The following is a 19,429-nucleotide window of genomic DNA, read 5'->3' as shown; positions in this document are numbered from 1 at the left end:
CAGACCTGAATTCCATTGAGAATCTTTGGAATATGTTATGATGATGCCTTCGAGCAAGAAATTACATGCCACGAAACTTCAGAGAGGTGAATGGTAAATCCAGCTACCTGGACCATGAACAGAGATAGATGAAATTCTCATCTAAATAAAAATGTTTAAAAACGAATGAATAACAGATTACTCGAGTAAATTTAAAACTCCTACTCGTACGTATATTATTCGAGAATTCCTACTCGTACGTATATTATTCGATTATAATTCGGTCCAACGCTGACCTTGAAGAGATGGTAAATTCGAATCAGAATACGTTTCGAAATAGTCACTAGCTGCGGGACACAATTTTGGAGCGTAAACATTAAACGAGAATTGTTTGGAGCGGTTTCAGGTTGCGGGAAATTATTGTGTATTTTATGAAATTTAACAAAATTATAGTTATTAAATTTAACATTTGAGAAAACTGTAAATTTACATATTTGTTGAGCTAAATTGTACAGAATGTATTCGAAAAGTTTTCTTGTAAAGACATCTACTAGCTCTGCAGATTCAGCCACTTACTGTTCAGTAATTAATTAGTTAACTACTGTTAATTACTTCGTGAAAAGATAAGTAACCAAAGCATAATTTCATATTTGAAAGGTAAAATAAATTTCATGTAGTGGTATATTAAGGAAATTAGTCAGGAATGCAAGTGCTCGTTCAAATATTTTCTCGCTCTTAAAATACACACACTTGTTGCAATTATTATGAAAATATAAGTCTATAGAAATTTTCTAAAAATTAGTGCGGTTACTAATTAACACATTCCGGTAGATGTGACCTTACAAATCAAAGTGAATAAATAAAGTAACACATATTAGTGGTAATTTGCTTGCTGACATTTAAAAAAACAACTCGTATTTATTGACATTAAGTATCTTTTCCGCGTATCAAGTGTTATATAAATCGTCTATACTTTCTTTCATGAAACAAAAACTTGTTTACGTTATGAACGCGTATTCATGAAATAAAAATAAAAATATATAAACACAAAAAGATTGACACTAATGTCAGTTAATGTCACTAATGTCAATACTAACCGAGCAATTTTGTAACATTTTAAGTAACAAAAATTAATTTATACTTCAACAATAATGCCTAACGTGACGTTGAAATAAAATAAATGATAATCAATGAAAGTAAGCAAAATAATTTCTAGATCATTACACATACTCTGCGCTTAAGCACATTACTCACAATCGAACAAAGCCATACCGAAACTCGATAAACCTGCGAAAGGCAAGAAAACTTCCAGTCGTTTCGATCAGCGATCGATATCGGCTTATCGATCGCTCTGAAATAACAAGATCGAAGGCTAGGGCACGTTCCCAAGCAATGTCACACATCAGCCTCGACTTCGGTTTCTTAACACCGCAGGGAAGAATGGTCTCGATCTCGATGGCGATTGTGGCGCAATAAATCGGTTTCGCTGCGCCAGTGTCATGGCGAAATCCCGGTATTCGTGTCGCGACGTTCAATTACGACTAGCAATGTTGTTTACCTCGGCCCGCCGCCGCCGCAAAATGCCCCTCGAGACCCGTTGGGAAATGTTTCCAGAACGACGCAACACGCCTCGTTTCCAGAATGCGCAACACGCCCCGGTAATTGGGCTCGACGAGACGCGATGGAGCCCCGAGCTTTCTGAAAATATTGATTACGTCCTCGAGCTGGCATCTCGGACGCAAACAAGGGATGACGTGTTGCGAGGTGGTGATCGTCATTGTTGCCGGATGATTACGATGGAATCCGGATTCCCTTGGTCAAGTTAATTCGAATTGGACGGTCCCAGGGTCAGGATTGAGGATTCGTGGTCTTGAGACGGAACAGGATATGCTTTTTCATGGTCGTTCGGGAGATATCTATAGCTTCTTCCTTTAACTCTACTGTGGCCTATTGAGATACATAGTTCTTTGCTTATTTGCAAGTTTAGGTATTGTATGCTGGTCGAAGCAAATTAAAAGTGTTAAATTAATGATGATAGGTGAAATTATTCGATAATGTTATGACTGATATTCTAGAATTCTCTGTTTTTCAAATATTATTTATTTAAACATGTACGTTTTGTAAGAAACTGACAAACAGTGGTCTCATTTAATTTCCATTGATTATTTGTACTTATATTAAAGAAATGGTTCTATTAGTATTACATACACTATTCCAATTTTACAAGAATCCAGCAAGATTCTATGCAGCAACCCAGTAGAAAGAGTATGGCGTATCGCTAGTTTTCCATCGACGTTTCTCGATGAAGAAGCCACCTCGGGGAACGGAAAAATAGGCGTGTGATCGTGATCTTCCTTACGCAAGCCTTCTGATCGCATGCAAGATCGTTAACAATCCCTCTGTACGCAGGTTTACGCGTTCCGTGGATAGTTGCGCAGTGCTTGCCAGTGGTACCAAGCCAGTCTCGGTCCTAGATATCGATCTTCGATCGAGCTGGGAATAATAGCCACTGATTAACCATAAATTCGTTTCAACTGCGCGCCGGGCGATGTAAATTAACGGTCGACCGCCATTATCATCGGGACGACCACACCGCAGAGAGAAAATTATTCTCGCGGAACGAACCTGACCGAGCTCTATAATTAAAGTAAGAACGAAATTGTTATTTAAGCAGCCTAAAAGTGACGACCACTTGAACCTGTCTCTCCTCGAAGACTTCCTTGAAGGTCGAAGAAAATTAATTAAATCGGCTAGTTTAGAAAACTATAGCATTAATTGTATTACATACAAAATATTTTCACGACAAATTCAAACATATATAGTTGAACAAATTGATCGATATTTTTCAATGTTCAGTATTTTCTATAATAGTACGATTTGTCAACAATAATTTTCTTACTTTATAGAAGAAAGTAAAGCGAAACAAGTAGATATCGAGAAATTTTCGACCTCCATTTAGATTTTTCGTCGAATCTTTGTTCGACTTTTTGTAATCAGCGGCAAGAAAGTAACACGTAACCTTATTAATTACCGTGCAGTCTTGACAACTATCTAATCGGCTTCGAAACCAGTGACTTCTATAGGAACGTCTGTTAACTAAAACGGAGTCTAAGCAAAAGAATAATGTCTTTTAATTAGCGCCATGCAACAGAGCGGAACAGGACAATGCTAATTAGCTGTTTCTTCGCCGATCGCACTGCATCCCTTCGCGGAATGAATATTCATAGAAATTACTTCTTCTTTCCCTACCAGACCAAAAGAACGTCGATTAATTAAGCGTCCTTGAAATCTTGTTTTTTATATTCGATCGACCGATTATTCGCAACAGCGTCTCACCTTGGAGAATATTTTAACTTAATCCCAAAAAATTGTTCCCGAGAAGCATGTCCCGAGTGACGCAAGATAAGATTAAAGTAAATTACTCGGAGAGACGAATATCCATGTCTTCGACTTGATCCTCGACGAAAGAACAGCACTCGTCGCGTAGCCTGTGATAAAAGGAAGCATAAACATGGCGAATTATCACTCAAGGCTAAAATTATAATTTCAAATAATCCTTGGGACAAGATTTACGTGACAAAGTTACCGTGGAGAGATGAATCGAAATCATCTGCATCATTCATTATACCTTCGCGTGTGGATTTGCGAGATGAAGACGTTTCGTGAACCAAAACCTGCTGGTTCCATTACTATAGCCGCATACTAATTATTTACGATTTATAGAAGTACTCTTTCTACTTCTTCCTCGGGTCAAGTTTTCGATTGTCGATCCTTGTTCGAATCTGTGATTTTAATTTCTACACTCTCCTCTTCCATGAGTTATACGCATAAATTCTTGAACTGCTGAAAAGGAGAACTTGACATACAAATTGACTTCTAAATTGATCAACTGCTTTGAATACGAGTTATTTCAGGTCTTGTGAATCAATTTCATAAAACGACCACTTTTTAAGATGGCACTGACTAGGTTAGATAAATATTCATTCTAGGAAAATATTATGGTATGTTCGAAGTTATGTTGGGAGCACTTTAGTTGAACCTTGCTACTTTTGTTCAATTGTGAGTATATTAGTACATTCATGTATATGTTTATAACTCTGTGTCAAAAATCCACTACAATGAACTAAAAATGTCGACTGTTAATCTTATCCTTTCAAACAGGACATGAATTGCGATTAAAACAGAATTGTGTTTTGGTACCTTGTCAAAACCCACTACTTGAGCTGTGACTAAGACTGCTGATTCACTTTTGATAATATTTATAATCCTACTCTTTCGAAAAGAAGAAGTCACTCGTATCTAAAAGAGAATTCGTTTCATAATTCTGTTCTATATTTTTAGCTGTGACTTGTATTGTCAATATACTTCCTGCGCTATTTGAATGCAGCAAACGTTGTAGATGATTATGTAGCAATCTACATACACACTATTCAGAGCAAACAAGTTGACTAGCACGTCAGATAACAGTACAGCCTCTTAGATTATACTATAGAATTTTATAGGATAGCGTAATCCGGGAGATTATACTGTTACCAATCCTGCTAACCAACTTCACATCCCGGAATAATAATTAAAACGGCGCTTTAAACAACCAAATAAAACTACCTGATCTGGTTTTCAAACCTGTAGTACATTTTAACTGTTTACACGTACTTGTATATCTAGCTATAAAATTGTATCATTCAATTCAACCTTATAAATTATTTCGTCAAATTGCTATTTAAAAATTAATGAATCACTGTTTACTTGTGTTTATTTAAAATTTTGTCCAATTTTCACTCGCCTTTATGAACTATCAAGGATTGTAAATCTCATCAGTAATATGTCTTACGAGGATATTAATTTGAGATGTATTGTATATCACTTTTATAAGTGAAGTTTTTACCCTCGAGTTTTTAGTAACAACGAAAAGAGCCCTTTTCAATGGTGGTCATACGATTAGGCGAGTTTCCAAGAAAGCAGAGGCCTTTCTAATTCGCTGACGGAACGAAGGAGAGTTCGTTAGCGCGAGATAATTGCAATGAAAAGTGTACATTGTTCTTCGGTCTCACGAGAGGCTTCTTCGTCGATCTTCTCACGGACCCCTGAAGAAGGACCTTCTTCCGTGATCCACATCCAACATTATCGTGCCACGACAAGGACAACCCTGCAATTTTCCTAACAAGTCGAATATCTTATCGAAGAATGCAAAGAATATCAAATGGTCACTAAAACGCAGGCATTGCAGAATCTCTACTTTCCCTTAAAGAGCCTCGCGTATTCTTCTCCTGACTCTTTAATAATTCGCTCAATTCCATTCTACGAATATTCATCAACGTTTCCCACGATTTCTTTCTCCTTTCTCCTTGGAATTTAACCGCTCTTCTTTAGTTCTCTCGAAATTTTATTCACAACTCCGAGTGAAAATGAATTTTTAGAGACGCATTCGATGCGTTCCTAACGAATCGAATTTCCGTTTGCTTGATCGTCCTGTGTGTAAAAAATATTTTACAATGCAAATGTATGCCGACCTTTGCTGCTGATGATTTTCATATATAAAACAGTGCTGAAATTCAAACTGGATTTCTGTAAACTGTTTACAATATTCTGAATTTATAAATGTGTGTATGTATTTTGATGCTTACCTTACATTTCATGAAAAGGTAACAAAAACATAATTAAATTTAATATGTTGACTTTTATATATGTATCAAACATCGATGACATTACATTTTTTATAACAGAATTATATTAAATCAAATTCGTTTTTTCTTCCCAGTCGTAAAATTGTTCTCCACAAGTTCAACTATCAAAAGCAACGAAACTAAGTATATTCGAAACTGATACAAAGGAACTTTCGCAACGACATGGCCCAGTTTTTTTTTCGAAATTATTGCAGAAGAAAGTTTATCCAATCAATCGACATTTTCCATTCAAGAACATCTTGTCTTTTCATTTCCACGCAATCGAGAGTTCATGAAACATAATTTTCACGACAATGTGCGTTGATAATTCATTCGCTTCGCAAGGACTCTTTTTCTTTCGTTAATTATTGAAGAAGTACTTTCAATTCGTAGTCGAGGAAAGTTCACGGTCGCGCGTAAACGATTCTTCTATGATTCGAAGAATCAGGGTCAATTGTATTCCTCGGGATATAATTTCCATACATATCGCTTCCAGGCATTCGTCGTGCTCGATAACGCGTGTTATGCGAACTGTGCTTCGAAAGTATCCTTAAAAGACGTTATTCTTGAAAGAGGCTATTCGTCATTTATAGAACGACGTATTTCAGCATTCATCGTCATTTCAAGTCATTGTTCCTTCGTATCGCAAAAGGCGAACACGACTTCTGTCAGCAGTTACTTTTTGTGTCACCGAGATCAAAAGGGAATTTAGCGAGACATTTAGTAGCCGATAAATATTTCAATCCACGTCATTCCTGGATAAATATCAGGCCATAATTTTTTACCAGAGCGGAAGATTTCTCGGTGAAGCCGTTCGTGGAATGCAAATACTTCTTTATGCAAAGTGTTTCGTCAACTATTTGCCAAATGCAACGTGGACGTTAAAACTTGTTATACAGGGTATCTCGCAATTTATGGGAAGTATTTCAGGAATCGATTCAGAACCTAAAACAATGAAAAAACTTCACATGAATAGGTGTTCAATTTGACCTAGTTTTTTGTTGTATGTTTGAGTTAGATTGTGAGATAGTTTTCTCTGCTAAATTATACAGTTTTCGATCTTTATTGTAAATAATGTTTTTAAATTATATATATATATATATATTGTAAATTGTAATGTATTTAAACAAAACAGTTTGTAATTTCTGTAACTAAGACAGAAATTTGAAACAAATTTCAACAGAATTTTCAATGCTTGCTCTTCTATAAAATCCATTTTAATTACTAAATAATATCAAAACTTGCTATAGATTAAAATTATATAATAAAGCCTGTGCGCACGGTACATTCAAGAATAACTTATATTAATTCCCCAAAACTACCATCTTTACTAAAACAGTATTACCTCGCTAACTGATCGAATATTTATTTCAATTAATTCAAGAAAACTAATAGGTAATATACAGTCAGCCCCATAAGTATTCGTACTCTCTATATCTAGAAACAAAGTCTAAATTAAAGGATAGGTTTCATATATCCAAATAAATGTTTCATTATAAATATGTACATGGATAATCTTTACACTTGTGTACATATAACGAAAAATGGATTTGGTAACATGAAACCTATCATTGAATCTAGGCAAATTTCTTTAACAGGCACAGAGAGTACGAATACTTATTAGACTGATTGTAACTCTATATAAGTTCCTAGTCGCCTTGTAATGTAAATACATACTTGAAACAGCAGCACATAAATTAATTAGCTATTTCTCTTTATCATTATCCCTGATGCTCTAACCTCTCCTCGTCGACAAATTTCAATATTTATCCAATAAATTTCTTCCTGTCCTAACATCACGAACGTCCACAACACAATTGGTTAGCAAGATAATAAGTAATTACTTATCAATCAGATCAACCTGTGACGCGCGCGAAATAACAATGATCGTACTATAAAGTGACTAACGGTCACCGAACTCTCCAAATGTGTTCAACGAAACTCGCCAAAGAAGTGTACACCGTCAACTGACAAAAATGGAAAGGGAGGTTTCGGACACCGAAGGAGTCTTTTCGAAAAGACTCTACAGCAACTGGGCCGATTTGCCGACGACCCTGAGGAAGAAGCAGAAGCACCGTCCAGAGATCCTGTCTCAGTTCTTCGACCCTTCCGAGCCCCCAGAAATCGATTCCCGGAAGAACGAGCCGAGAGCATTCAACAACGTGCAGCGAATCGTACGTAGATCCGAATTTCTGCGTAAATTGGACACGAACGAGAACGGGAGGAACCTGGACTACCGAAGGGACGCGAGGATCGAGAGGAGATCCACGCCGGACTACTTCTGCCGCGTCGACGAGGACTATAGAAAGCATTACGACGATCACGACGCGAAGCTTGGTCCTCGAAGGAAGAGTTTGAACAATCTCGTCGGAAAATTCGATCTCAAGAACTTCTCCGACGAAGATCGGAAGACGAACTCTCCTGACAGCTTGCTGGTGAAGTCCTCGGAGTCCGAGCTGAGCAGCGACGAATACGGGCACACCGACGATTCGGGGGCCTTCCTGGAGAAGGCCTCGAACCGCGAGAAGGGCTCGAAGTGCGAGCAGAAGAACAGGTTCATCAAATTCTTTGCAAAGGATGACTGGAGAAGGAAGAAAAAGCAGGAAGAGAGGAAGGTGTCTCCGGATTCCAGCCAGCTGGACGTAAACAAGAATAACGTGAAGCAAATCTCGAGGAGCCAAGAGTCGAACAAGAAGGACGCCAAGGTGCCTACTCAAAAGTTCGAATATGAGAACATACCGAGGATCGACGTGTCCAAGCTGGAGCAGAAGCCTTTTATGAGCTCGATAGCCTCGACGATTAATTCCCTGAACTCCAGCAATTTCGATCGGTCTCAAAGTCAACCGACGATCGAGCAGCTGAGATTAGAAGAAGGTTGCCTGCTGCGAGGTCAGCCTGGACCGAACAGGAACAATGACACCCACGAGACCATGTATCGAGCTCAATCCCCGACTACGCAGAGACAAGAGGATCAGCTGAACGAGCTGATCCAAGACTTCTATGACAGCGATCAGATCTCGGGTCGCATGAACGGGGACCGGAAGATGTCGAAGATGGAGACGATCACGGAGGAAAACGCCGACGGGAGCAAACTTAGTGTGAGAGAAATCCTGAAGAGGTTCGAGGAGCTGAGGACGCAGAACGAGGCGCAGGTCGAGGAGAAGTCGAATGACAAGACGCTCAGCACCATACAGGAGACCTTGAAGAAACTCGACGAAAAGGTCAAGAGCTACCAGGTCATGATCCCGATAAAATTCTTGTCCTCGATTAATAAATACTCGATAAATCTTGTCGGTTCCCTTGGCGAGATTCGATGTCCTGTTTACAATCTGCGGCGGCTTTCTTTTTCTTGGTTTTACGCGCTTTTTGATGAATGATTATGAATATTCAAATTATTTTTGGTCCGGGGGAACCGTTTATTGCACAAATCGATTAACTCCATGAAATAAAAAGTTGAGAAATACGATGAAATAATGTACATTGTTTTTTGAAATTTCCTTTGTAATATAAATTCAAATAAATATTATAGAATGCATAAATATAGATGTAGCTTTCATCTAACGGTATATAAAATTGATAAGAAAGAACAGCCAAAAAATAATCGTCAGTAATGTTACAATTTTTATGTGACTGATGGAGTTCAATTTGTGCAGTGAAGAGTCGGCTAAATTTTAATTGAAACGAAGATAAGAAATAATTATTTCAATTTATTTATTTCGTTCTGTTATTTTCAACACAGTTGTTTGAAATTAAAAATAATACGTTCGAATAAAATAATAGATTTCATTTAACCATTAAATATAACGAAAATTTTTTGTACACAAATCACAAAAAAACAATCTATAATTTGTTTCTTCCTACATTTTTAAAGATTCATTGATTTGGTTACTTATTATGAAACATAGAAAATGTTAGATCATTAAGTTGAGACAAATTTTTAGTTATCAAATTACATGTCCATAGCCTTCGTGACTGTTTTGCTGCCAGCTAATATATTCTGAATTAATTGCTACACGAATAGGAAGTTTATCGAGTTATATAATGCAGGCATTATATAAACAAGTTTTTTAATTATGCGACATAATTTACGGGAGAAGCCAGAACTTACATAAAATTAATATTCTCGCGAAATGCATACGATTTTCAATTAAAAGTGGCTCGGTGATGACAATACTGACAGCTGAATTGAGTTTTCTCATGCGAGACACGCTACCGATTTTGTACTCGGAATTGCAATTACTGGTGCATATATTAATCTCATTCCTTCTTGTGGAATCGTTACAATTATATTGCAATCAATAAACATCTGAACACTTTCTTATATATAGTCCTAGTACACAAGTTTCGAATATTTAAAACATTCATTTCCAAAATTTGGACTTGAAATAGTCTATTTCTTAGGCGCACATGGTTAAAGTAAATACGTCGAAATTAGTCTTTCCTGTTCAATGATTCTAACTATTTTTAGTATTTGTAATATAAGTAACTAACAAAACTGAATAGACCTAGAGTATAATATCACATATATTTGTTAAAAATGATTTCGTGAATTCCTGGGAGAAATTTATACCTTATCGGAGACTTTCCACATGCACGATTTAAAACATTCAGTTAAATTAAATTCACCGACATTTCCGTTCTGTAACAGACTTGTGGATAATTTACACGTAACTCCCTCTTCGCTTGAATTTCGAATGCATAAAAATAATCGTTCGCTCGTTTTACAAAAATATTTTCCGTCGTCGAGTGTGGTTTTCCTTCGCGGCGATTTGCATACGTCGCGAAAGACCGTCGAGGAATAGGGTCGTCAACTTGTACGCTTTACGAGCGATAAAGTTTCATTTCCTATTAATCGCAACCACGGCGTCCTTGATGATGCCGAGGTCTCGCTCGTCTCTTTCCGTTTCACGGTTCGACGTCGCGTGAAAATCAATTTTCAGACAGTTACTCGGCCAGCAGGCCGCGCAGCATCCGATTTCTGTAGGCGAGAAATCGTCGAATGAAAAAGCCTTTACCGTTGTTCGGACGATACGATGTGTCTCACATGGAATGCAGCGGTTGCGTTCAACGCATCCCGCATAATCAACCCTGTTTGCATCGCCACCATTCGCGGTTATTAAATAGTAAAACATCGGCGTCGCAAGGGTACCGTAATTGAAGGCTACGTCGAGTGTAACGAGCGGAACCATTAAAAAGTTTAAACAGAATTAATGGTGCCACCACAAGATCCGTTCTTCATCGGCCAATTAAGGTTAACGAAGAACGAATTACGATTTCATGACATCTGAAATGGTGCATTATTTCCGTAACAGGCATTGACATTGCTTGGGTGTCTTAATCTTTTGTCGCGCTTTATTTGGCGCTGCTGAACGTTTTCAGTTGAAGTGGGTAAAAAATGAGACAATTACATCGTTAGTAGTGACATTTAATAGCACAAACGTTTGCGCAATAATATGTGTAATTACAATAATATTGTGCAAATCACTGTACTATTTATCTACTTGAGCTTGGAGATGATACTGTTACCATGCATTGAAATCACTCGAGTGGAGTTCTGGTTAGAGAGTATTCTCGCTTCAAAGATAACTGGAGAATGAATCATTTCATACTTTCTGAAGACAAAAGGTTGTTTAGATTACGTGTATAAAAGTATATCCAAAAATTTACGAAATTAACAAAATTACCATGTTTTGAATAAAGTCAGGATTTAAATAAGGTTTACTGAATTTCGTGTTAAATGAGAACACTTCTTAATATTGCGATTGTATTTATAAATCAATTTTAAAAACAGATTTCGACACAGTGGAAACGAAATTCAGTTCGTAAACAAGGTCGAAGAAAATCGGGTAGATTGTTCTTATTAATACCGTACCGTAGCTATGTATGATCACGTCTTCCACTATACCGCGATGGATTGACGATTAAGTAGGTCAGGGTCAACATCTGCTTATCCCGCTTGTTCAGGTACAATCAGGTTTTGTCAGAGGAAGCTTAGTTATCGATATATCCTGTGCTGTCTTAATATACTCTTGAAATACTATACAGAATTCTTTAAAGTCATTTCTGTAAATTTTGAATGAATATCTACTAATAATTCTTCTCTTGAAAATGGCATTGTTTCAAACCACCGTCTCAAAAATAAATAATTTGAAAGTTGCTTATCATTATATTATTATGAATAAAAAATCCAGCTGCATATTCTTTTTAGAATCCACTCGATCGTTTTTTATTAAGATTACCACAACTTTTACGTCTCCTTCTGTAGCTTTCTCTTGAATGAAAGCCAAAATTAGGAGTGTTATCTATTAAAATAAATACAACACTATTATTTGTAATTTTAACTCGAATGTGGGACGCAATCTACAACTTTCTTGCAGCAATGAAAAGTCAAATGTGGGACGCAATGCATAATTAAGATGCAACAGTCATTTTATATTATAGAACGAGAAAGAAACGTTACTATCCTTTTTCACATAATTCTGATTTAAAGTGGGTTTCCCTGAGGCTCATAAAAATTCATAACGCGATAAATATTTTTTTCTTTCACGTATAATAGGTGGTATTTCCTTCGGAAATAACAGTAAATTGAGGGTCACGTTATGGCAATATCATTCATGCAATGGCAGCATGGGCCATGTAGTAAGGAGGAACGAAATCACAATTTACTAAATATATGTCAGAAGCGGCTAATAGAGGCAATCATTCGAGTCTATAAACTTCAACTTTCACGAGATTACGAATGTTTTAAGATTGCGGACGAAGAAAAAATGGTATCGATTTTCAACTGCGACTTCTGTAAACCGTTACTCCTTCATTTATATCTACAATTTACCCTATAATTTGTTGCCATAAGAAACACCATTACGACGCTAAGCTAGACAATTTCTTTTTTCTTACGAAATGATGATTTGGACTGTTAGAAATAACGTAAGAAAGATCTCAGTGTAGTTGCTTACTGTGCAAAGAGTTAGAAAATATAATGAACAAATTTAGATAATGTTTAAATTGATAAATATATTAATTTAAAAAAAATAGTGCACAAGTATTTCAAAGTAAAATATTTAGTTAATTTAAAAACAACTATTGTATGAGTATTACATATTTTAACTTTAAAATTCTTTATAGACAGCTACAGAGACCTAAACACAATTAAAAATGACGCTGTTTTGTGATGAAAGTAGTTTCTAGGTCGACATGAAAGTTTACATCAACATGGAGAAATGTCAAACGACGATCGTTCGCCGATAATTACTTTCTTAATTTTATCGAACCGTTTCGTTGAAAGAAGCAAAAGGAAATAAAATTGTATTCGGAACTTGCTACCCGTCTTGTTCTCCGCGTTCCTGAGTTTGTTCTCGATCGCGTGCAGGAAAACCCGTTTTCTCGCCCGCGAGATCGATCGAAGGATCCAAGATATACGTGACGGCGATGGTGAAAAGCAGGAAATGGACGCCGAAAGAGAAAATGAATAATAGGAAAGGTCGAGAAACCTTCGTGTAAATCACTTGCGAAATCAGGGCAACGTATCGCTCACATGCGAGGATCTTACACCAGTAATTTACTGACTCGCGTGAATTATCACGATCCCCCGATCATGATAATGAAACGGAAGAGACATGTCAACGAAAAATGAAATCCTATCTTATGACGTCAATGGAAGTAATACTTAGCGTACCATTCTCTCGGATTGTTTTACGATAGTGCAATATGATTCTCTAACTACCAAAGACGTTTAATTGTCGATCACACGCAATGTGTTAACGTTTATTTAAGGAATTTATGGAAAGTAGTTCCCGTTTAGATAATTCTAACTCTATTAGGGAAGAGTGAAACGTTTTTCTTTGACCTATGGTTCGAGGTTTTTTTCTCTTGGAAGTCGTGTGAAAGTATAACTTCACCCGAGATTTTCCTTGAGGACTTTCGTTTCTTTAATGGTGCTAGTGTTTATAAAAATAACCAATTTTTTGTTGAAGTCAAAGATATTCTTATTGGAGACGAATTTGCAGAGCATCTAACTCGAATACGTAGTATAAAATATAATTTTTCTAATTATTGACAAAATTATTCTTAATCCTTATATTAGAAAATAAGTGAATCGATTTAGGGCACAATCACAATTTCTTGAATCTGTGTACATGTACTAAGGTTTATTATGAGAATTATTAACACGTTTACAACATGAATTTTAAAATATGTAATAATTCTTTAATATGTTACACTCTCTAGAAAGTCTACATAAATTCCATTTGGAAAACCACTGTATCAGTTAATAACTAGCAGCAAAAAAGGAGAAACGAATTTTCTTTTATTTTGTACGAGAAAATATATTACTCGTTAAAAATAAGAGTACTTGGTGAGACTGTCCAGAAGTTCGAACAAAATAAATAACAAGTCCCGTTCCGTTTTCAGATCGAACAGAAGCCGCTGCACAAGCCGAACCATCACGAGAATCACGTGTCCCAGATCACGAAATCGATCCAGTCGCAGGCGAATCACGGTTCTCTGAATCACGTCCAGTCCCACGGTCAGTCTAATCACGTTATCTCGAATCACGAGAACCACGTGTCCGCGAGTCGTGTGCCTAACCACGTGTCGGCGGCGAACCAGACGAACCATCAGAAAAACCAGCAGAACCAGCGGCTCAGCCCTAACCAGGAATGGCGGCAACCGGAAGACAACGGCAGGTTGCAAGAAGATGGTATCTACGAGAGCGGACCGGTGGTCAACGATGGAAAACACTCTCTTTTGCAGTATGCCATGCTGAATTTCAGGCAAAGCACGGAGAAGTTAGTATTGCCTCGGCGTTATTCGGTTTCTTTTGCTGTGAAATTCGTGAAACTTCAGCTGAAAATCTATCCAGGGTATTTATTATTTAAGAGAGGTTAGGTGTTTTTGAAGAATTTGTGAGAATGCATGGATAGGAACGATTGAAACATAAAGCGATATAAGAGTCACAATTATATTGAAATAATAATAATTCACAGTAATTCACAAATTTAAATGCAATTTTAGGCAGGTTTCGGAATTTCTATGAGACACGAAATCAGAAAATAACAATTATAATAATCAGAATATAAAAGTGTTTGATTTAGTGATTTTTGTTTTGATACTCTGATGATATAATTATTATACAGGCATAGTTTAAACGTGATATATTTAAATGTTTCAATCTCAGAATACACGTGAAAGTAGGAATATTATAAATGTAAAGGAATGATTAGTATGAAAATGAAGGTTGTTGACTTGTTCATTTCTCAATTAAAAATAATAGCAGAAAATCTTTCATAAGTCAACTTAATGATTTCTTTAATGTTATGTTTGATTGCTGAGTCACTTGTTGTGTCATTGCAGACCACTGACCGCGATAAGTAGGTTGTCGACTATTGCTGTTACAGTATTGTTTCTTACGATATACCTTGACAGATTTTCAATCGTCATTAGTCGGATAGTTGTAGATGAACTTTCATTACGTATTATCAATTTATGTTGTCAATTATTTGGTAAGAAAGATTCAGTATCAACCATTATGAATTAATCAAACAATTTTTCGTACATGAGAATGTACTCTTCGGATGAGCAGGAGCAATTTCGTGTAAAAAATACTATACAATTATAAAATATTTTCATAACATGTTATAAAGTTTTCAAATCAACATTGGTCTTTGAATCAATATAAAACTAGTGTGTTTTTTCGTATTTCTTACCAACATTGCATTTAAGTTTCTTCACATATTGCATTTGCACATCCTTCAACTAATCTGAAATATTATCTTCGTTACGAAATTGTTTTCGTCACCCATAAAGGATCAAGTCCTCACCTGTACAAATGATAAATATGTACTGCAGTTTTCCTGCTCGAGATTATCAAATTCAAAGGACATTTACATTTACCTTCTATACGTATAAGAACCCTCACAAAAAATTAACAAACAAGTTTAAATGCCACGTTTAACTCCTTTCTCTCGCCAAATGTTACACGCTGCCCACTCTAGGCTCTGACCAGTAAGTACTCAAAATGTATCTGATATCGCGAAACGCGATCGGACGTGCGCCTTCGAGATCCCGGCTGTGACAAGAACACCTTTACCAAACCGCGGCACCGTAATAAAAGGGAAATTAATGTTAAAGACTAATTGGCCTTTCTTACGCAAGAAACCCGTGTCGGCCGTGTTGAGAAAGCATAACGCACCGCGGTTCTCAGAGTAGCATCGACCATCTTAGCGAGCGCGCGGTTAACCGGTACTCCTCGTCTTCTTTGGGCATCGTCCGGCAATCCGCGAGTTACCGTTTCACAGTGTTTCATATCGTGGTTGTCGGGATTCGATTTACCAAAGTCGGATTTGTTCCACCTATTACGAGAATTAGTAAACGTAAATATCCGTCGTTGACCAGTTGTTCGGCACAGAGTGCAACAAGGTTATAGAGAGACCTAGCTAAAGTAAAAGGACTCGAATGCAGTTATTCCGCAATAATTCGTGGATGATGTACTAAAGTCCAAGTAGTTTGACGTCAACAGTGACCACCAGCTGGAATCACGTGTCTGTAAGAATATAGTTCAGAAATCTTAACATTATGAACTAGTTGAATTTTTCGGTGCTATTTCTTACTGTTAACGTCGTGATCCAAATTGCCAAATGATCCAAGAAAACGATTTATTAGTCTTGAGGCAGTGGATTGTCAAGTGCTCAGAATAAAGATTTTTGGTAACTTTTAACATGGAGAATCTGATATTTCAACAATTACTAAAGATTCGAATCGACTTAGGGCTGATTTTCATACAATAAAATCATGAACGTAGTCTCGATGCTAACGTTGCGTGGGTGACTTCAATGCATGGTAGTAATATCGTAATCGAGCTAGGTCTTATTATTTTCTTGCCTCATCGTGGATGATGAGGAAACAAGACATTCTTAGAATCTAATGAACTGCAGTTTCACATGAGTTATCCGTAATCTGATCACAATTTACATGCTTGGAATATTCTGTCAAAAAATGAACGGTAACTTTCTGAGAACTGTAGAATATAGACTGCAGCATTGTTCTGCATTTACGTTTATAAGTGATCGATTATGTTTGAAAAAGTAAGGAGTATTATTAACTGTTGATGTTACTCGATTATTGTCAAGTGTAAATATTTCTATATGATAGAATTATGCAATGTATACATACTCAATTACTTTATTCCAATGTAATAGATTTGTACTGGAATTATTCTATTTTGTCTTAATAATTATTCAATAACTTGTACAATCAAAAATACTGAAAATGTTTAAGATAATCACTAACAGTAAACAGCAGCAGTTAGAGTATAAGGAAAGCCTTGGCAAAAGCGATAAGGAACCAGCAAGATGCGGGTAGTCGGGTTGAATAAGGATCATTAGAACACCTAACTAGAGTGCGGATTTCCTAAACATGACTTTGACAAGTGACGACCACCCAACCAGTACTCAACGGGACTTTTTCTTCCTCTGTAACAACGTCCTGCAATGGAAAATCCGTTTACGGGCTCCTGCTCCTCCAACGAGACGTTTTCCCTTTTGGAGGACCATTACCTACGTCACTTCCAAGTCCCGTTCCTTCGTTTAAATTGATTCTAACAGTCCGTTCGAGAAGCACCGCGCGATTCGCCGCGTAGATAACGATAACGCCGTAAGGAAATCCTAATCGAACAAAAGTCTCAAATGATACCGTCCCTTTCGTCAGGTTCGAGATGCTGAAGACTGCCGACGGGTCCATAAGTGGCTCGTTGAAAGTCATCGAGTCGTTGAAGAGCAAAAAGAAGAACAAGAAGAGCAAAGGTCAACAGGACGGCGCGGAATGGACCTGGAAGGAGCAAGTGGACCTCGTCAAGTACTCACCTGTGCCTATCGAGCAAAGTCTTTTGAGGCTGGATGCGGATCTGAGCGCCTTAGCTGTGGAGTGTTTCGTGTGTCTCATGAGGTACATGGGCGATCAACCGTTGCCTCCAGACACCAGCGAAGTCAAGTGTGTTTACACTATTTTGATGGTGAGCAACAATTTTTGATTGGCAAATCTATCGAAAGCTGATATAAGGTTTCGTGATTTGAAATCATTTAAGTAGAAACAGAATTACTTTAAAAATGTCACAATTGGGCTGTTGATTTTAAAACTTCATTTTATGTTACTGCTAGGTATTTTATTATTTATGTTTAAATAGACAACAAAATATTTTTAAGCTGTAATGGACTAATTTTATATTTCCCGTTTTCGTATGTATTGGCTCACTTTTAAAAGCAATAATTAGTTGAAAACGTTGATTTTCCTCCAATGAAATATAATTATAACAGCAAAAAATGATTTATTTAATTTACTAAAATGATTTCATTGACGTACACATTTTGCATATTTATTTAAAATTATCTATTTTTTTCATATTTTATTTGATATACATTTTTCATTAGAAAAGTAATGAAACAGTAAAGAATCATGGGATATAATAATGATTTCACATCGCAGATCCAGGAAAATAAATCGTAACTTAATCGCACCATCTACTTTTACACTAAAGTGAATTTCTCTTCAATTACCCCCTCGAGCTTCATAATTATTTCTCGTAAGAAAGAAAGTATTTCGATTATCTCATTAACGATGCATAAAAATCTCGTTACACTAATAGCACCACATTCCAAATGCTATGAAAAGTAAAGGATCAATCCTTTCATTTTTATCCGAATTTCGTTTGCTACGAATTATCAATTAACCCAATTTATTTCTCCCAAACAATCAGATCGCAAATCTTTATCTAGATTCAGTTTTAATTGAACGTTGGGGTATAAATTATCGCAGAGTACGAGACAATGTAACACGCGTTAAATTGCACACCGCAGAAGTTTTCATTTCTCTACCGGTGATAATTCTTCCGTTTTCATTCATCCCACGGGAGATCTGCTCTGCTCGAAAACAGAATTGGTGTCGTCCACTGCAATTACCCCCGGAGCGTTAATTCTCCAAACAATTACCGAGAGGGAAACCAACGCTTTCACTTCTGTTTCCCGATGAATCCCCGAGTAACTGGAATCGTGGCTACATGCCATTTAGAGAGACGCAGTCTTCATTTTCACTTGGCAATTTTGTTTCCAGCACTGTCACAAGTACGAACACCTGCGAGACGAGGTCTATTGCCAACTGATGAAGCAGACCACGAACAATAAGAGCCCGAATCCCGATAGCTGTCAGCGGGGTTGGAGGATCTTCAGCATCGTCGCTGCCTATTTCACTTGCAGCGACGGTCTGAGGCCTTACCTCACCAAATATCTCGAAACGGCGGCGTACGACAAACGAAGAGCTTATCACGGGACTGCCACGGTGTGCCTGCAAAACCTCAGGAAGACTGTTAAATATGGCGGGAGGAAGAACGTGCCCAGCGTTGATGAGATTATGGCGATCAGTGCTGGCAGAAACGCAAAGAGACAGATTTACCGACTGCCAGGTGGAACGGAGAGGGTTATCAACACGAAATGTACCACGGTAGTGCAGGTAGGCGATGTCAAGGATGCTATTGTATCGAATATTAGGCTGAGCCATAAGTTGATCGCTGATGTTTATGGGATCCACATATTTTTACAGATGCAGATGATGAATTGAAATTGAAAGAAAATAATGTATTAATTTCTTAACAGTATAACATGTACTTTATTACTGATAAATCTTCATTAAAATTTGTTATAAAGTTGATATAAGAAAATGGCAATTACTTATGAGTGAACCTAATAGTTGATATTCTAATTAGTTTTACAGAAAATATGAAAATTATGGAGTTCTTCTAA

At 37.0% G+C, this 19,429-nt stretch overlaps 1 protein-coding gene across 3 annotated transcripts in view; it reads left to right on the top strand.

The window, feature by feature from the left end:
* Positions 1-19,429, top strand: part of LOC128885847 (unconventional myosin-XV) — an 87,707-nt gene that overhangs the window by 66,145 nt on the left and 2,133 nt on the right. For all 3 annotated transcript variants that reach the window (XM_054140162.1, XM_054140163.1, XM_054140161.1), the window contains 3 exons: positions 14,052-14,428; positions 17,346-17,649; positions 18,744-19,139. In XM_054140162.1, the coding sequence (XP_053996137.1) occupies positions 14,052-14,428; positions 17,346-17,649; positions 18,744-19,139 (1,077 nt within the window). The remainder of the gene's footprint in view (positions 1-14,051; positions 14,429-17,345; positions 17,650-18,743; positions 19,140-19,429) is intronic.

This window comes from Hylaeus anthracinus, unplaced genomic scaffold, assembly GCF_026225885.1.
Source record: "Hylaeus anthracinus isolate JK02 unplaced genomic scaffold, UHH_iyHylAnth1.0_haploid 11982, whole genome shotgun sequence".
Taxonomy (NCBI): domain Eukaryota; kingdom Metazoa; phylum Arthropoda; class Insecta; order Hymenoptera; family Colletidae; genus Hylaeus; species Hylaeus anthracinus.
The sequence above is the reverse complement of the archived record's forward strand: the minus strand, read 5'-3'. Positions and strand labels throughout refer to the sequence as shown.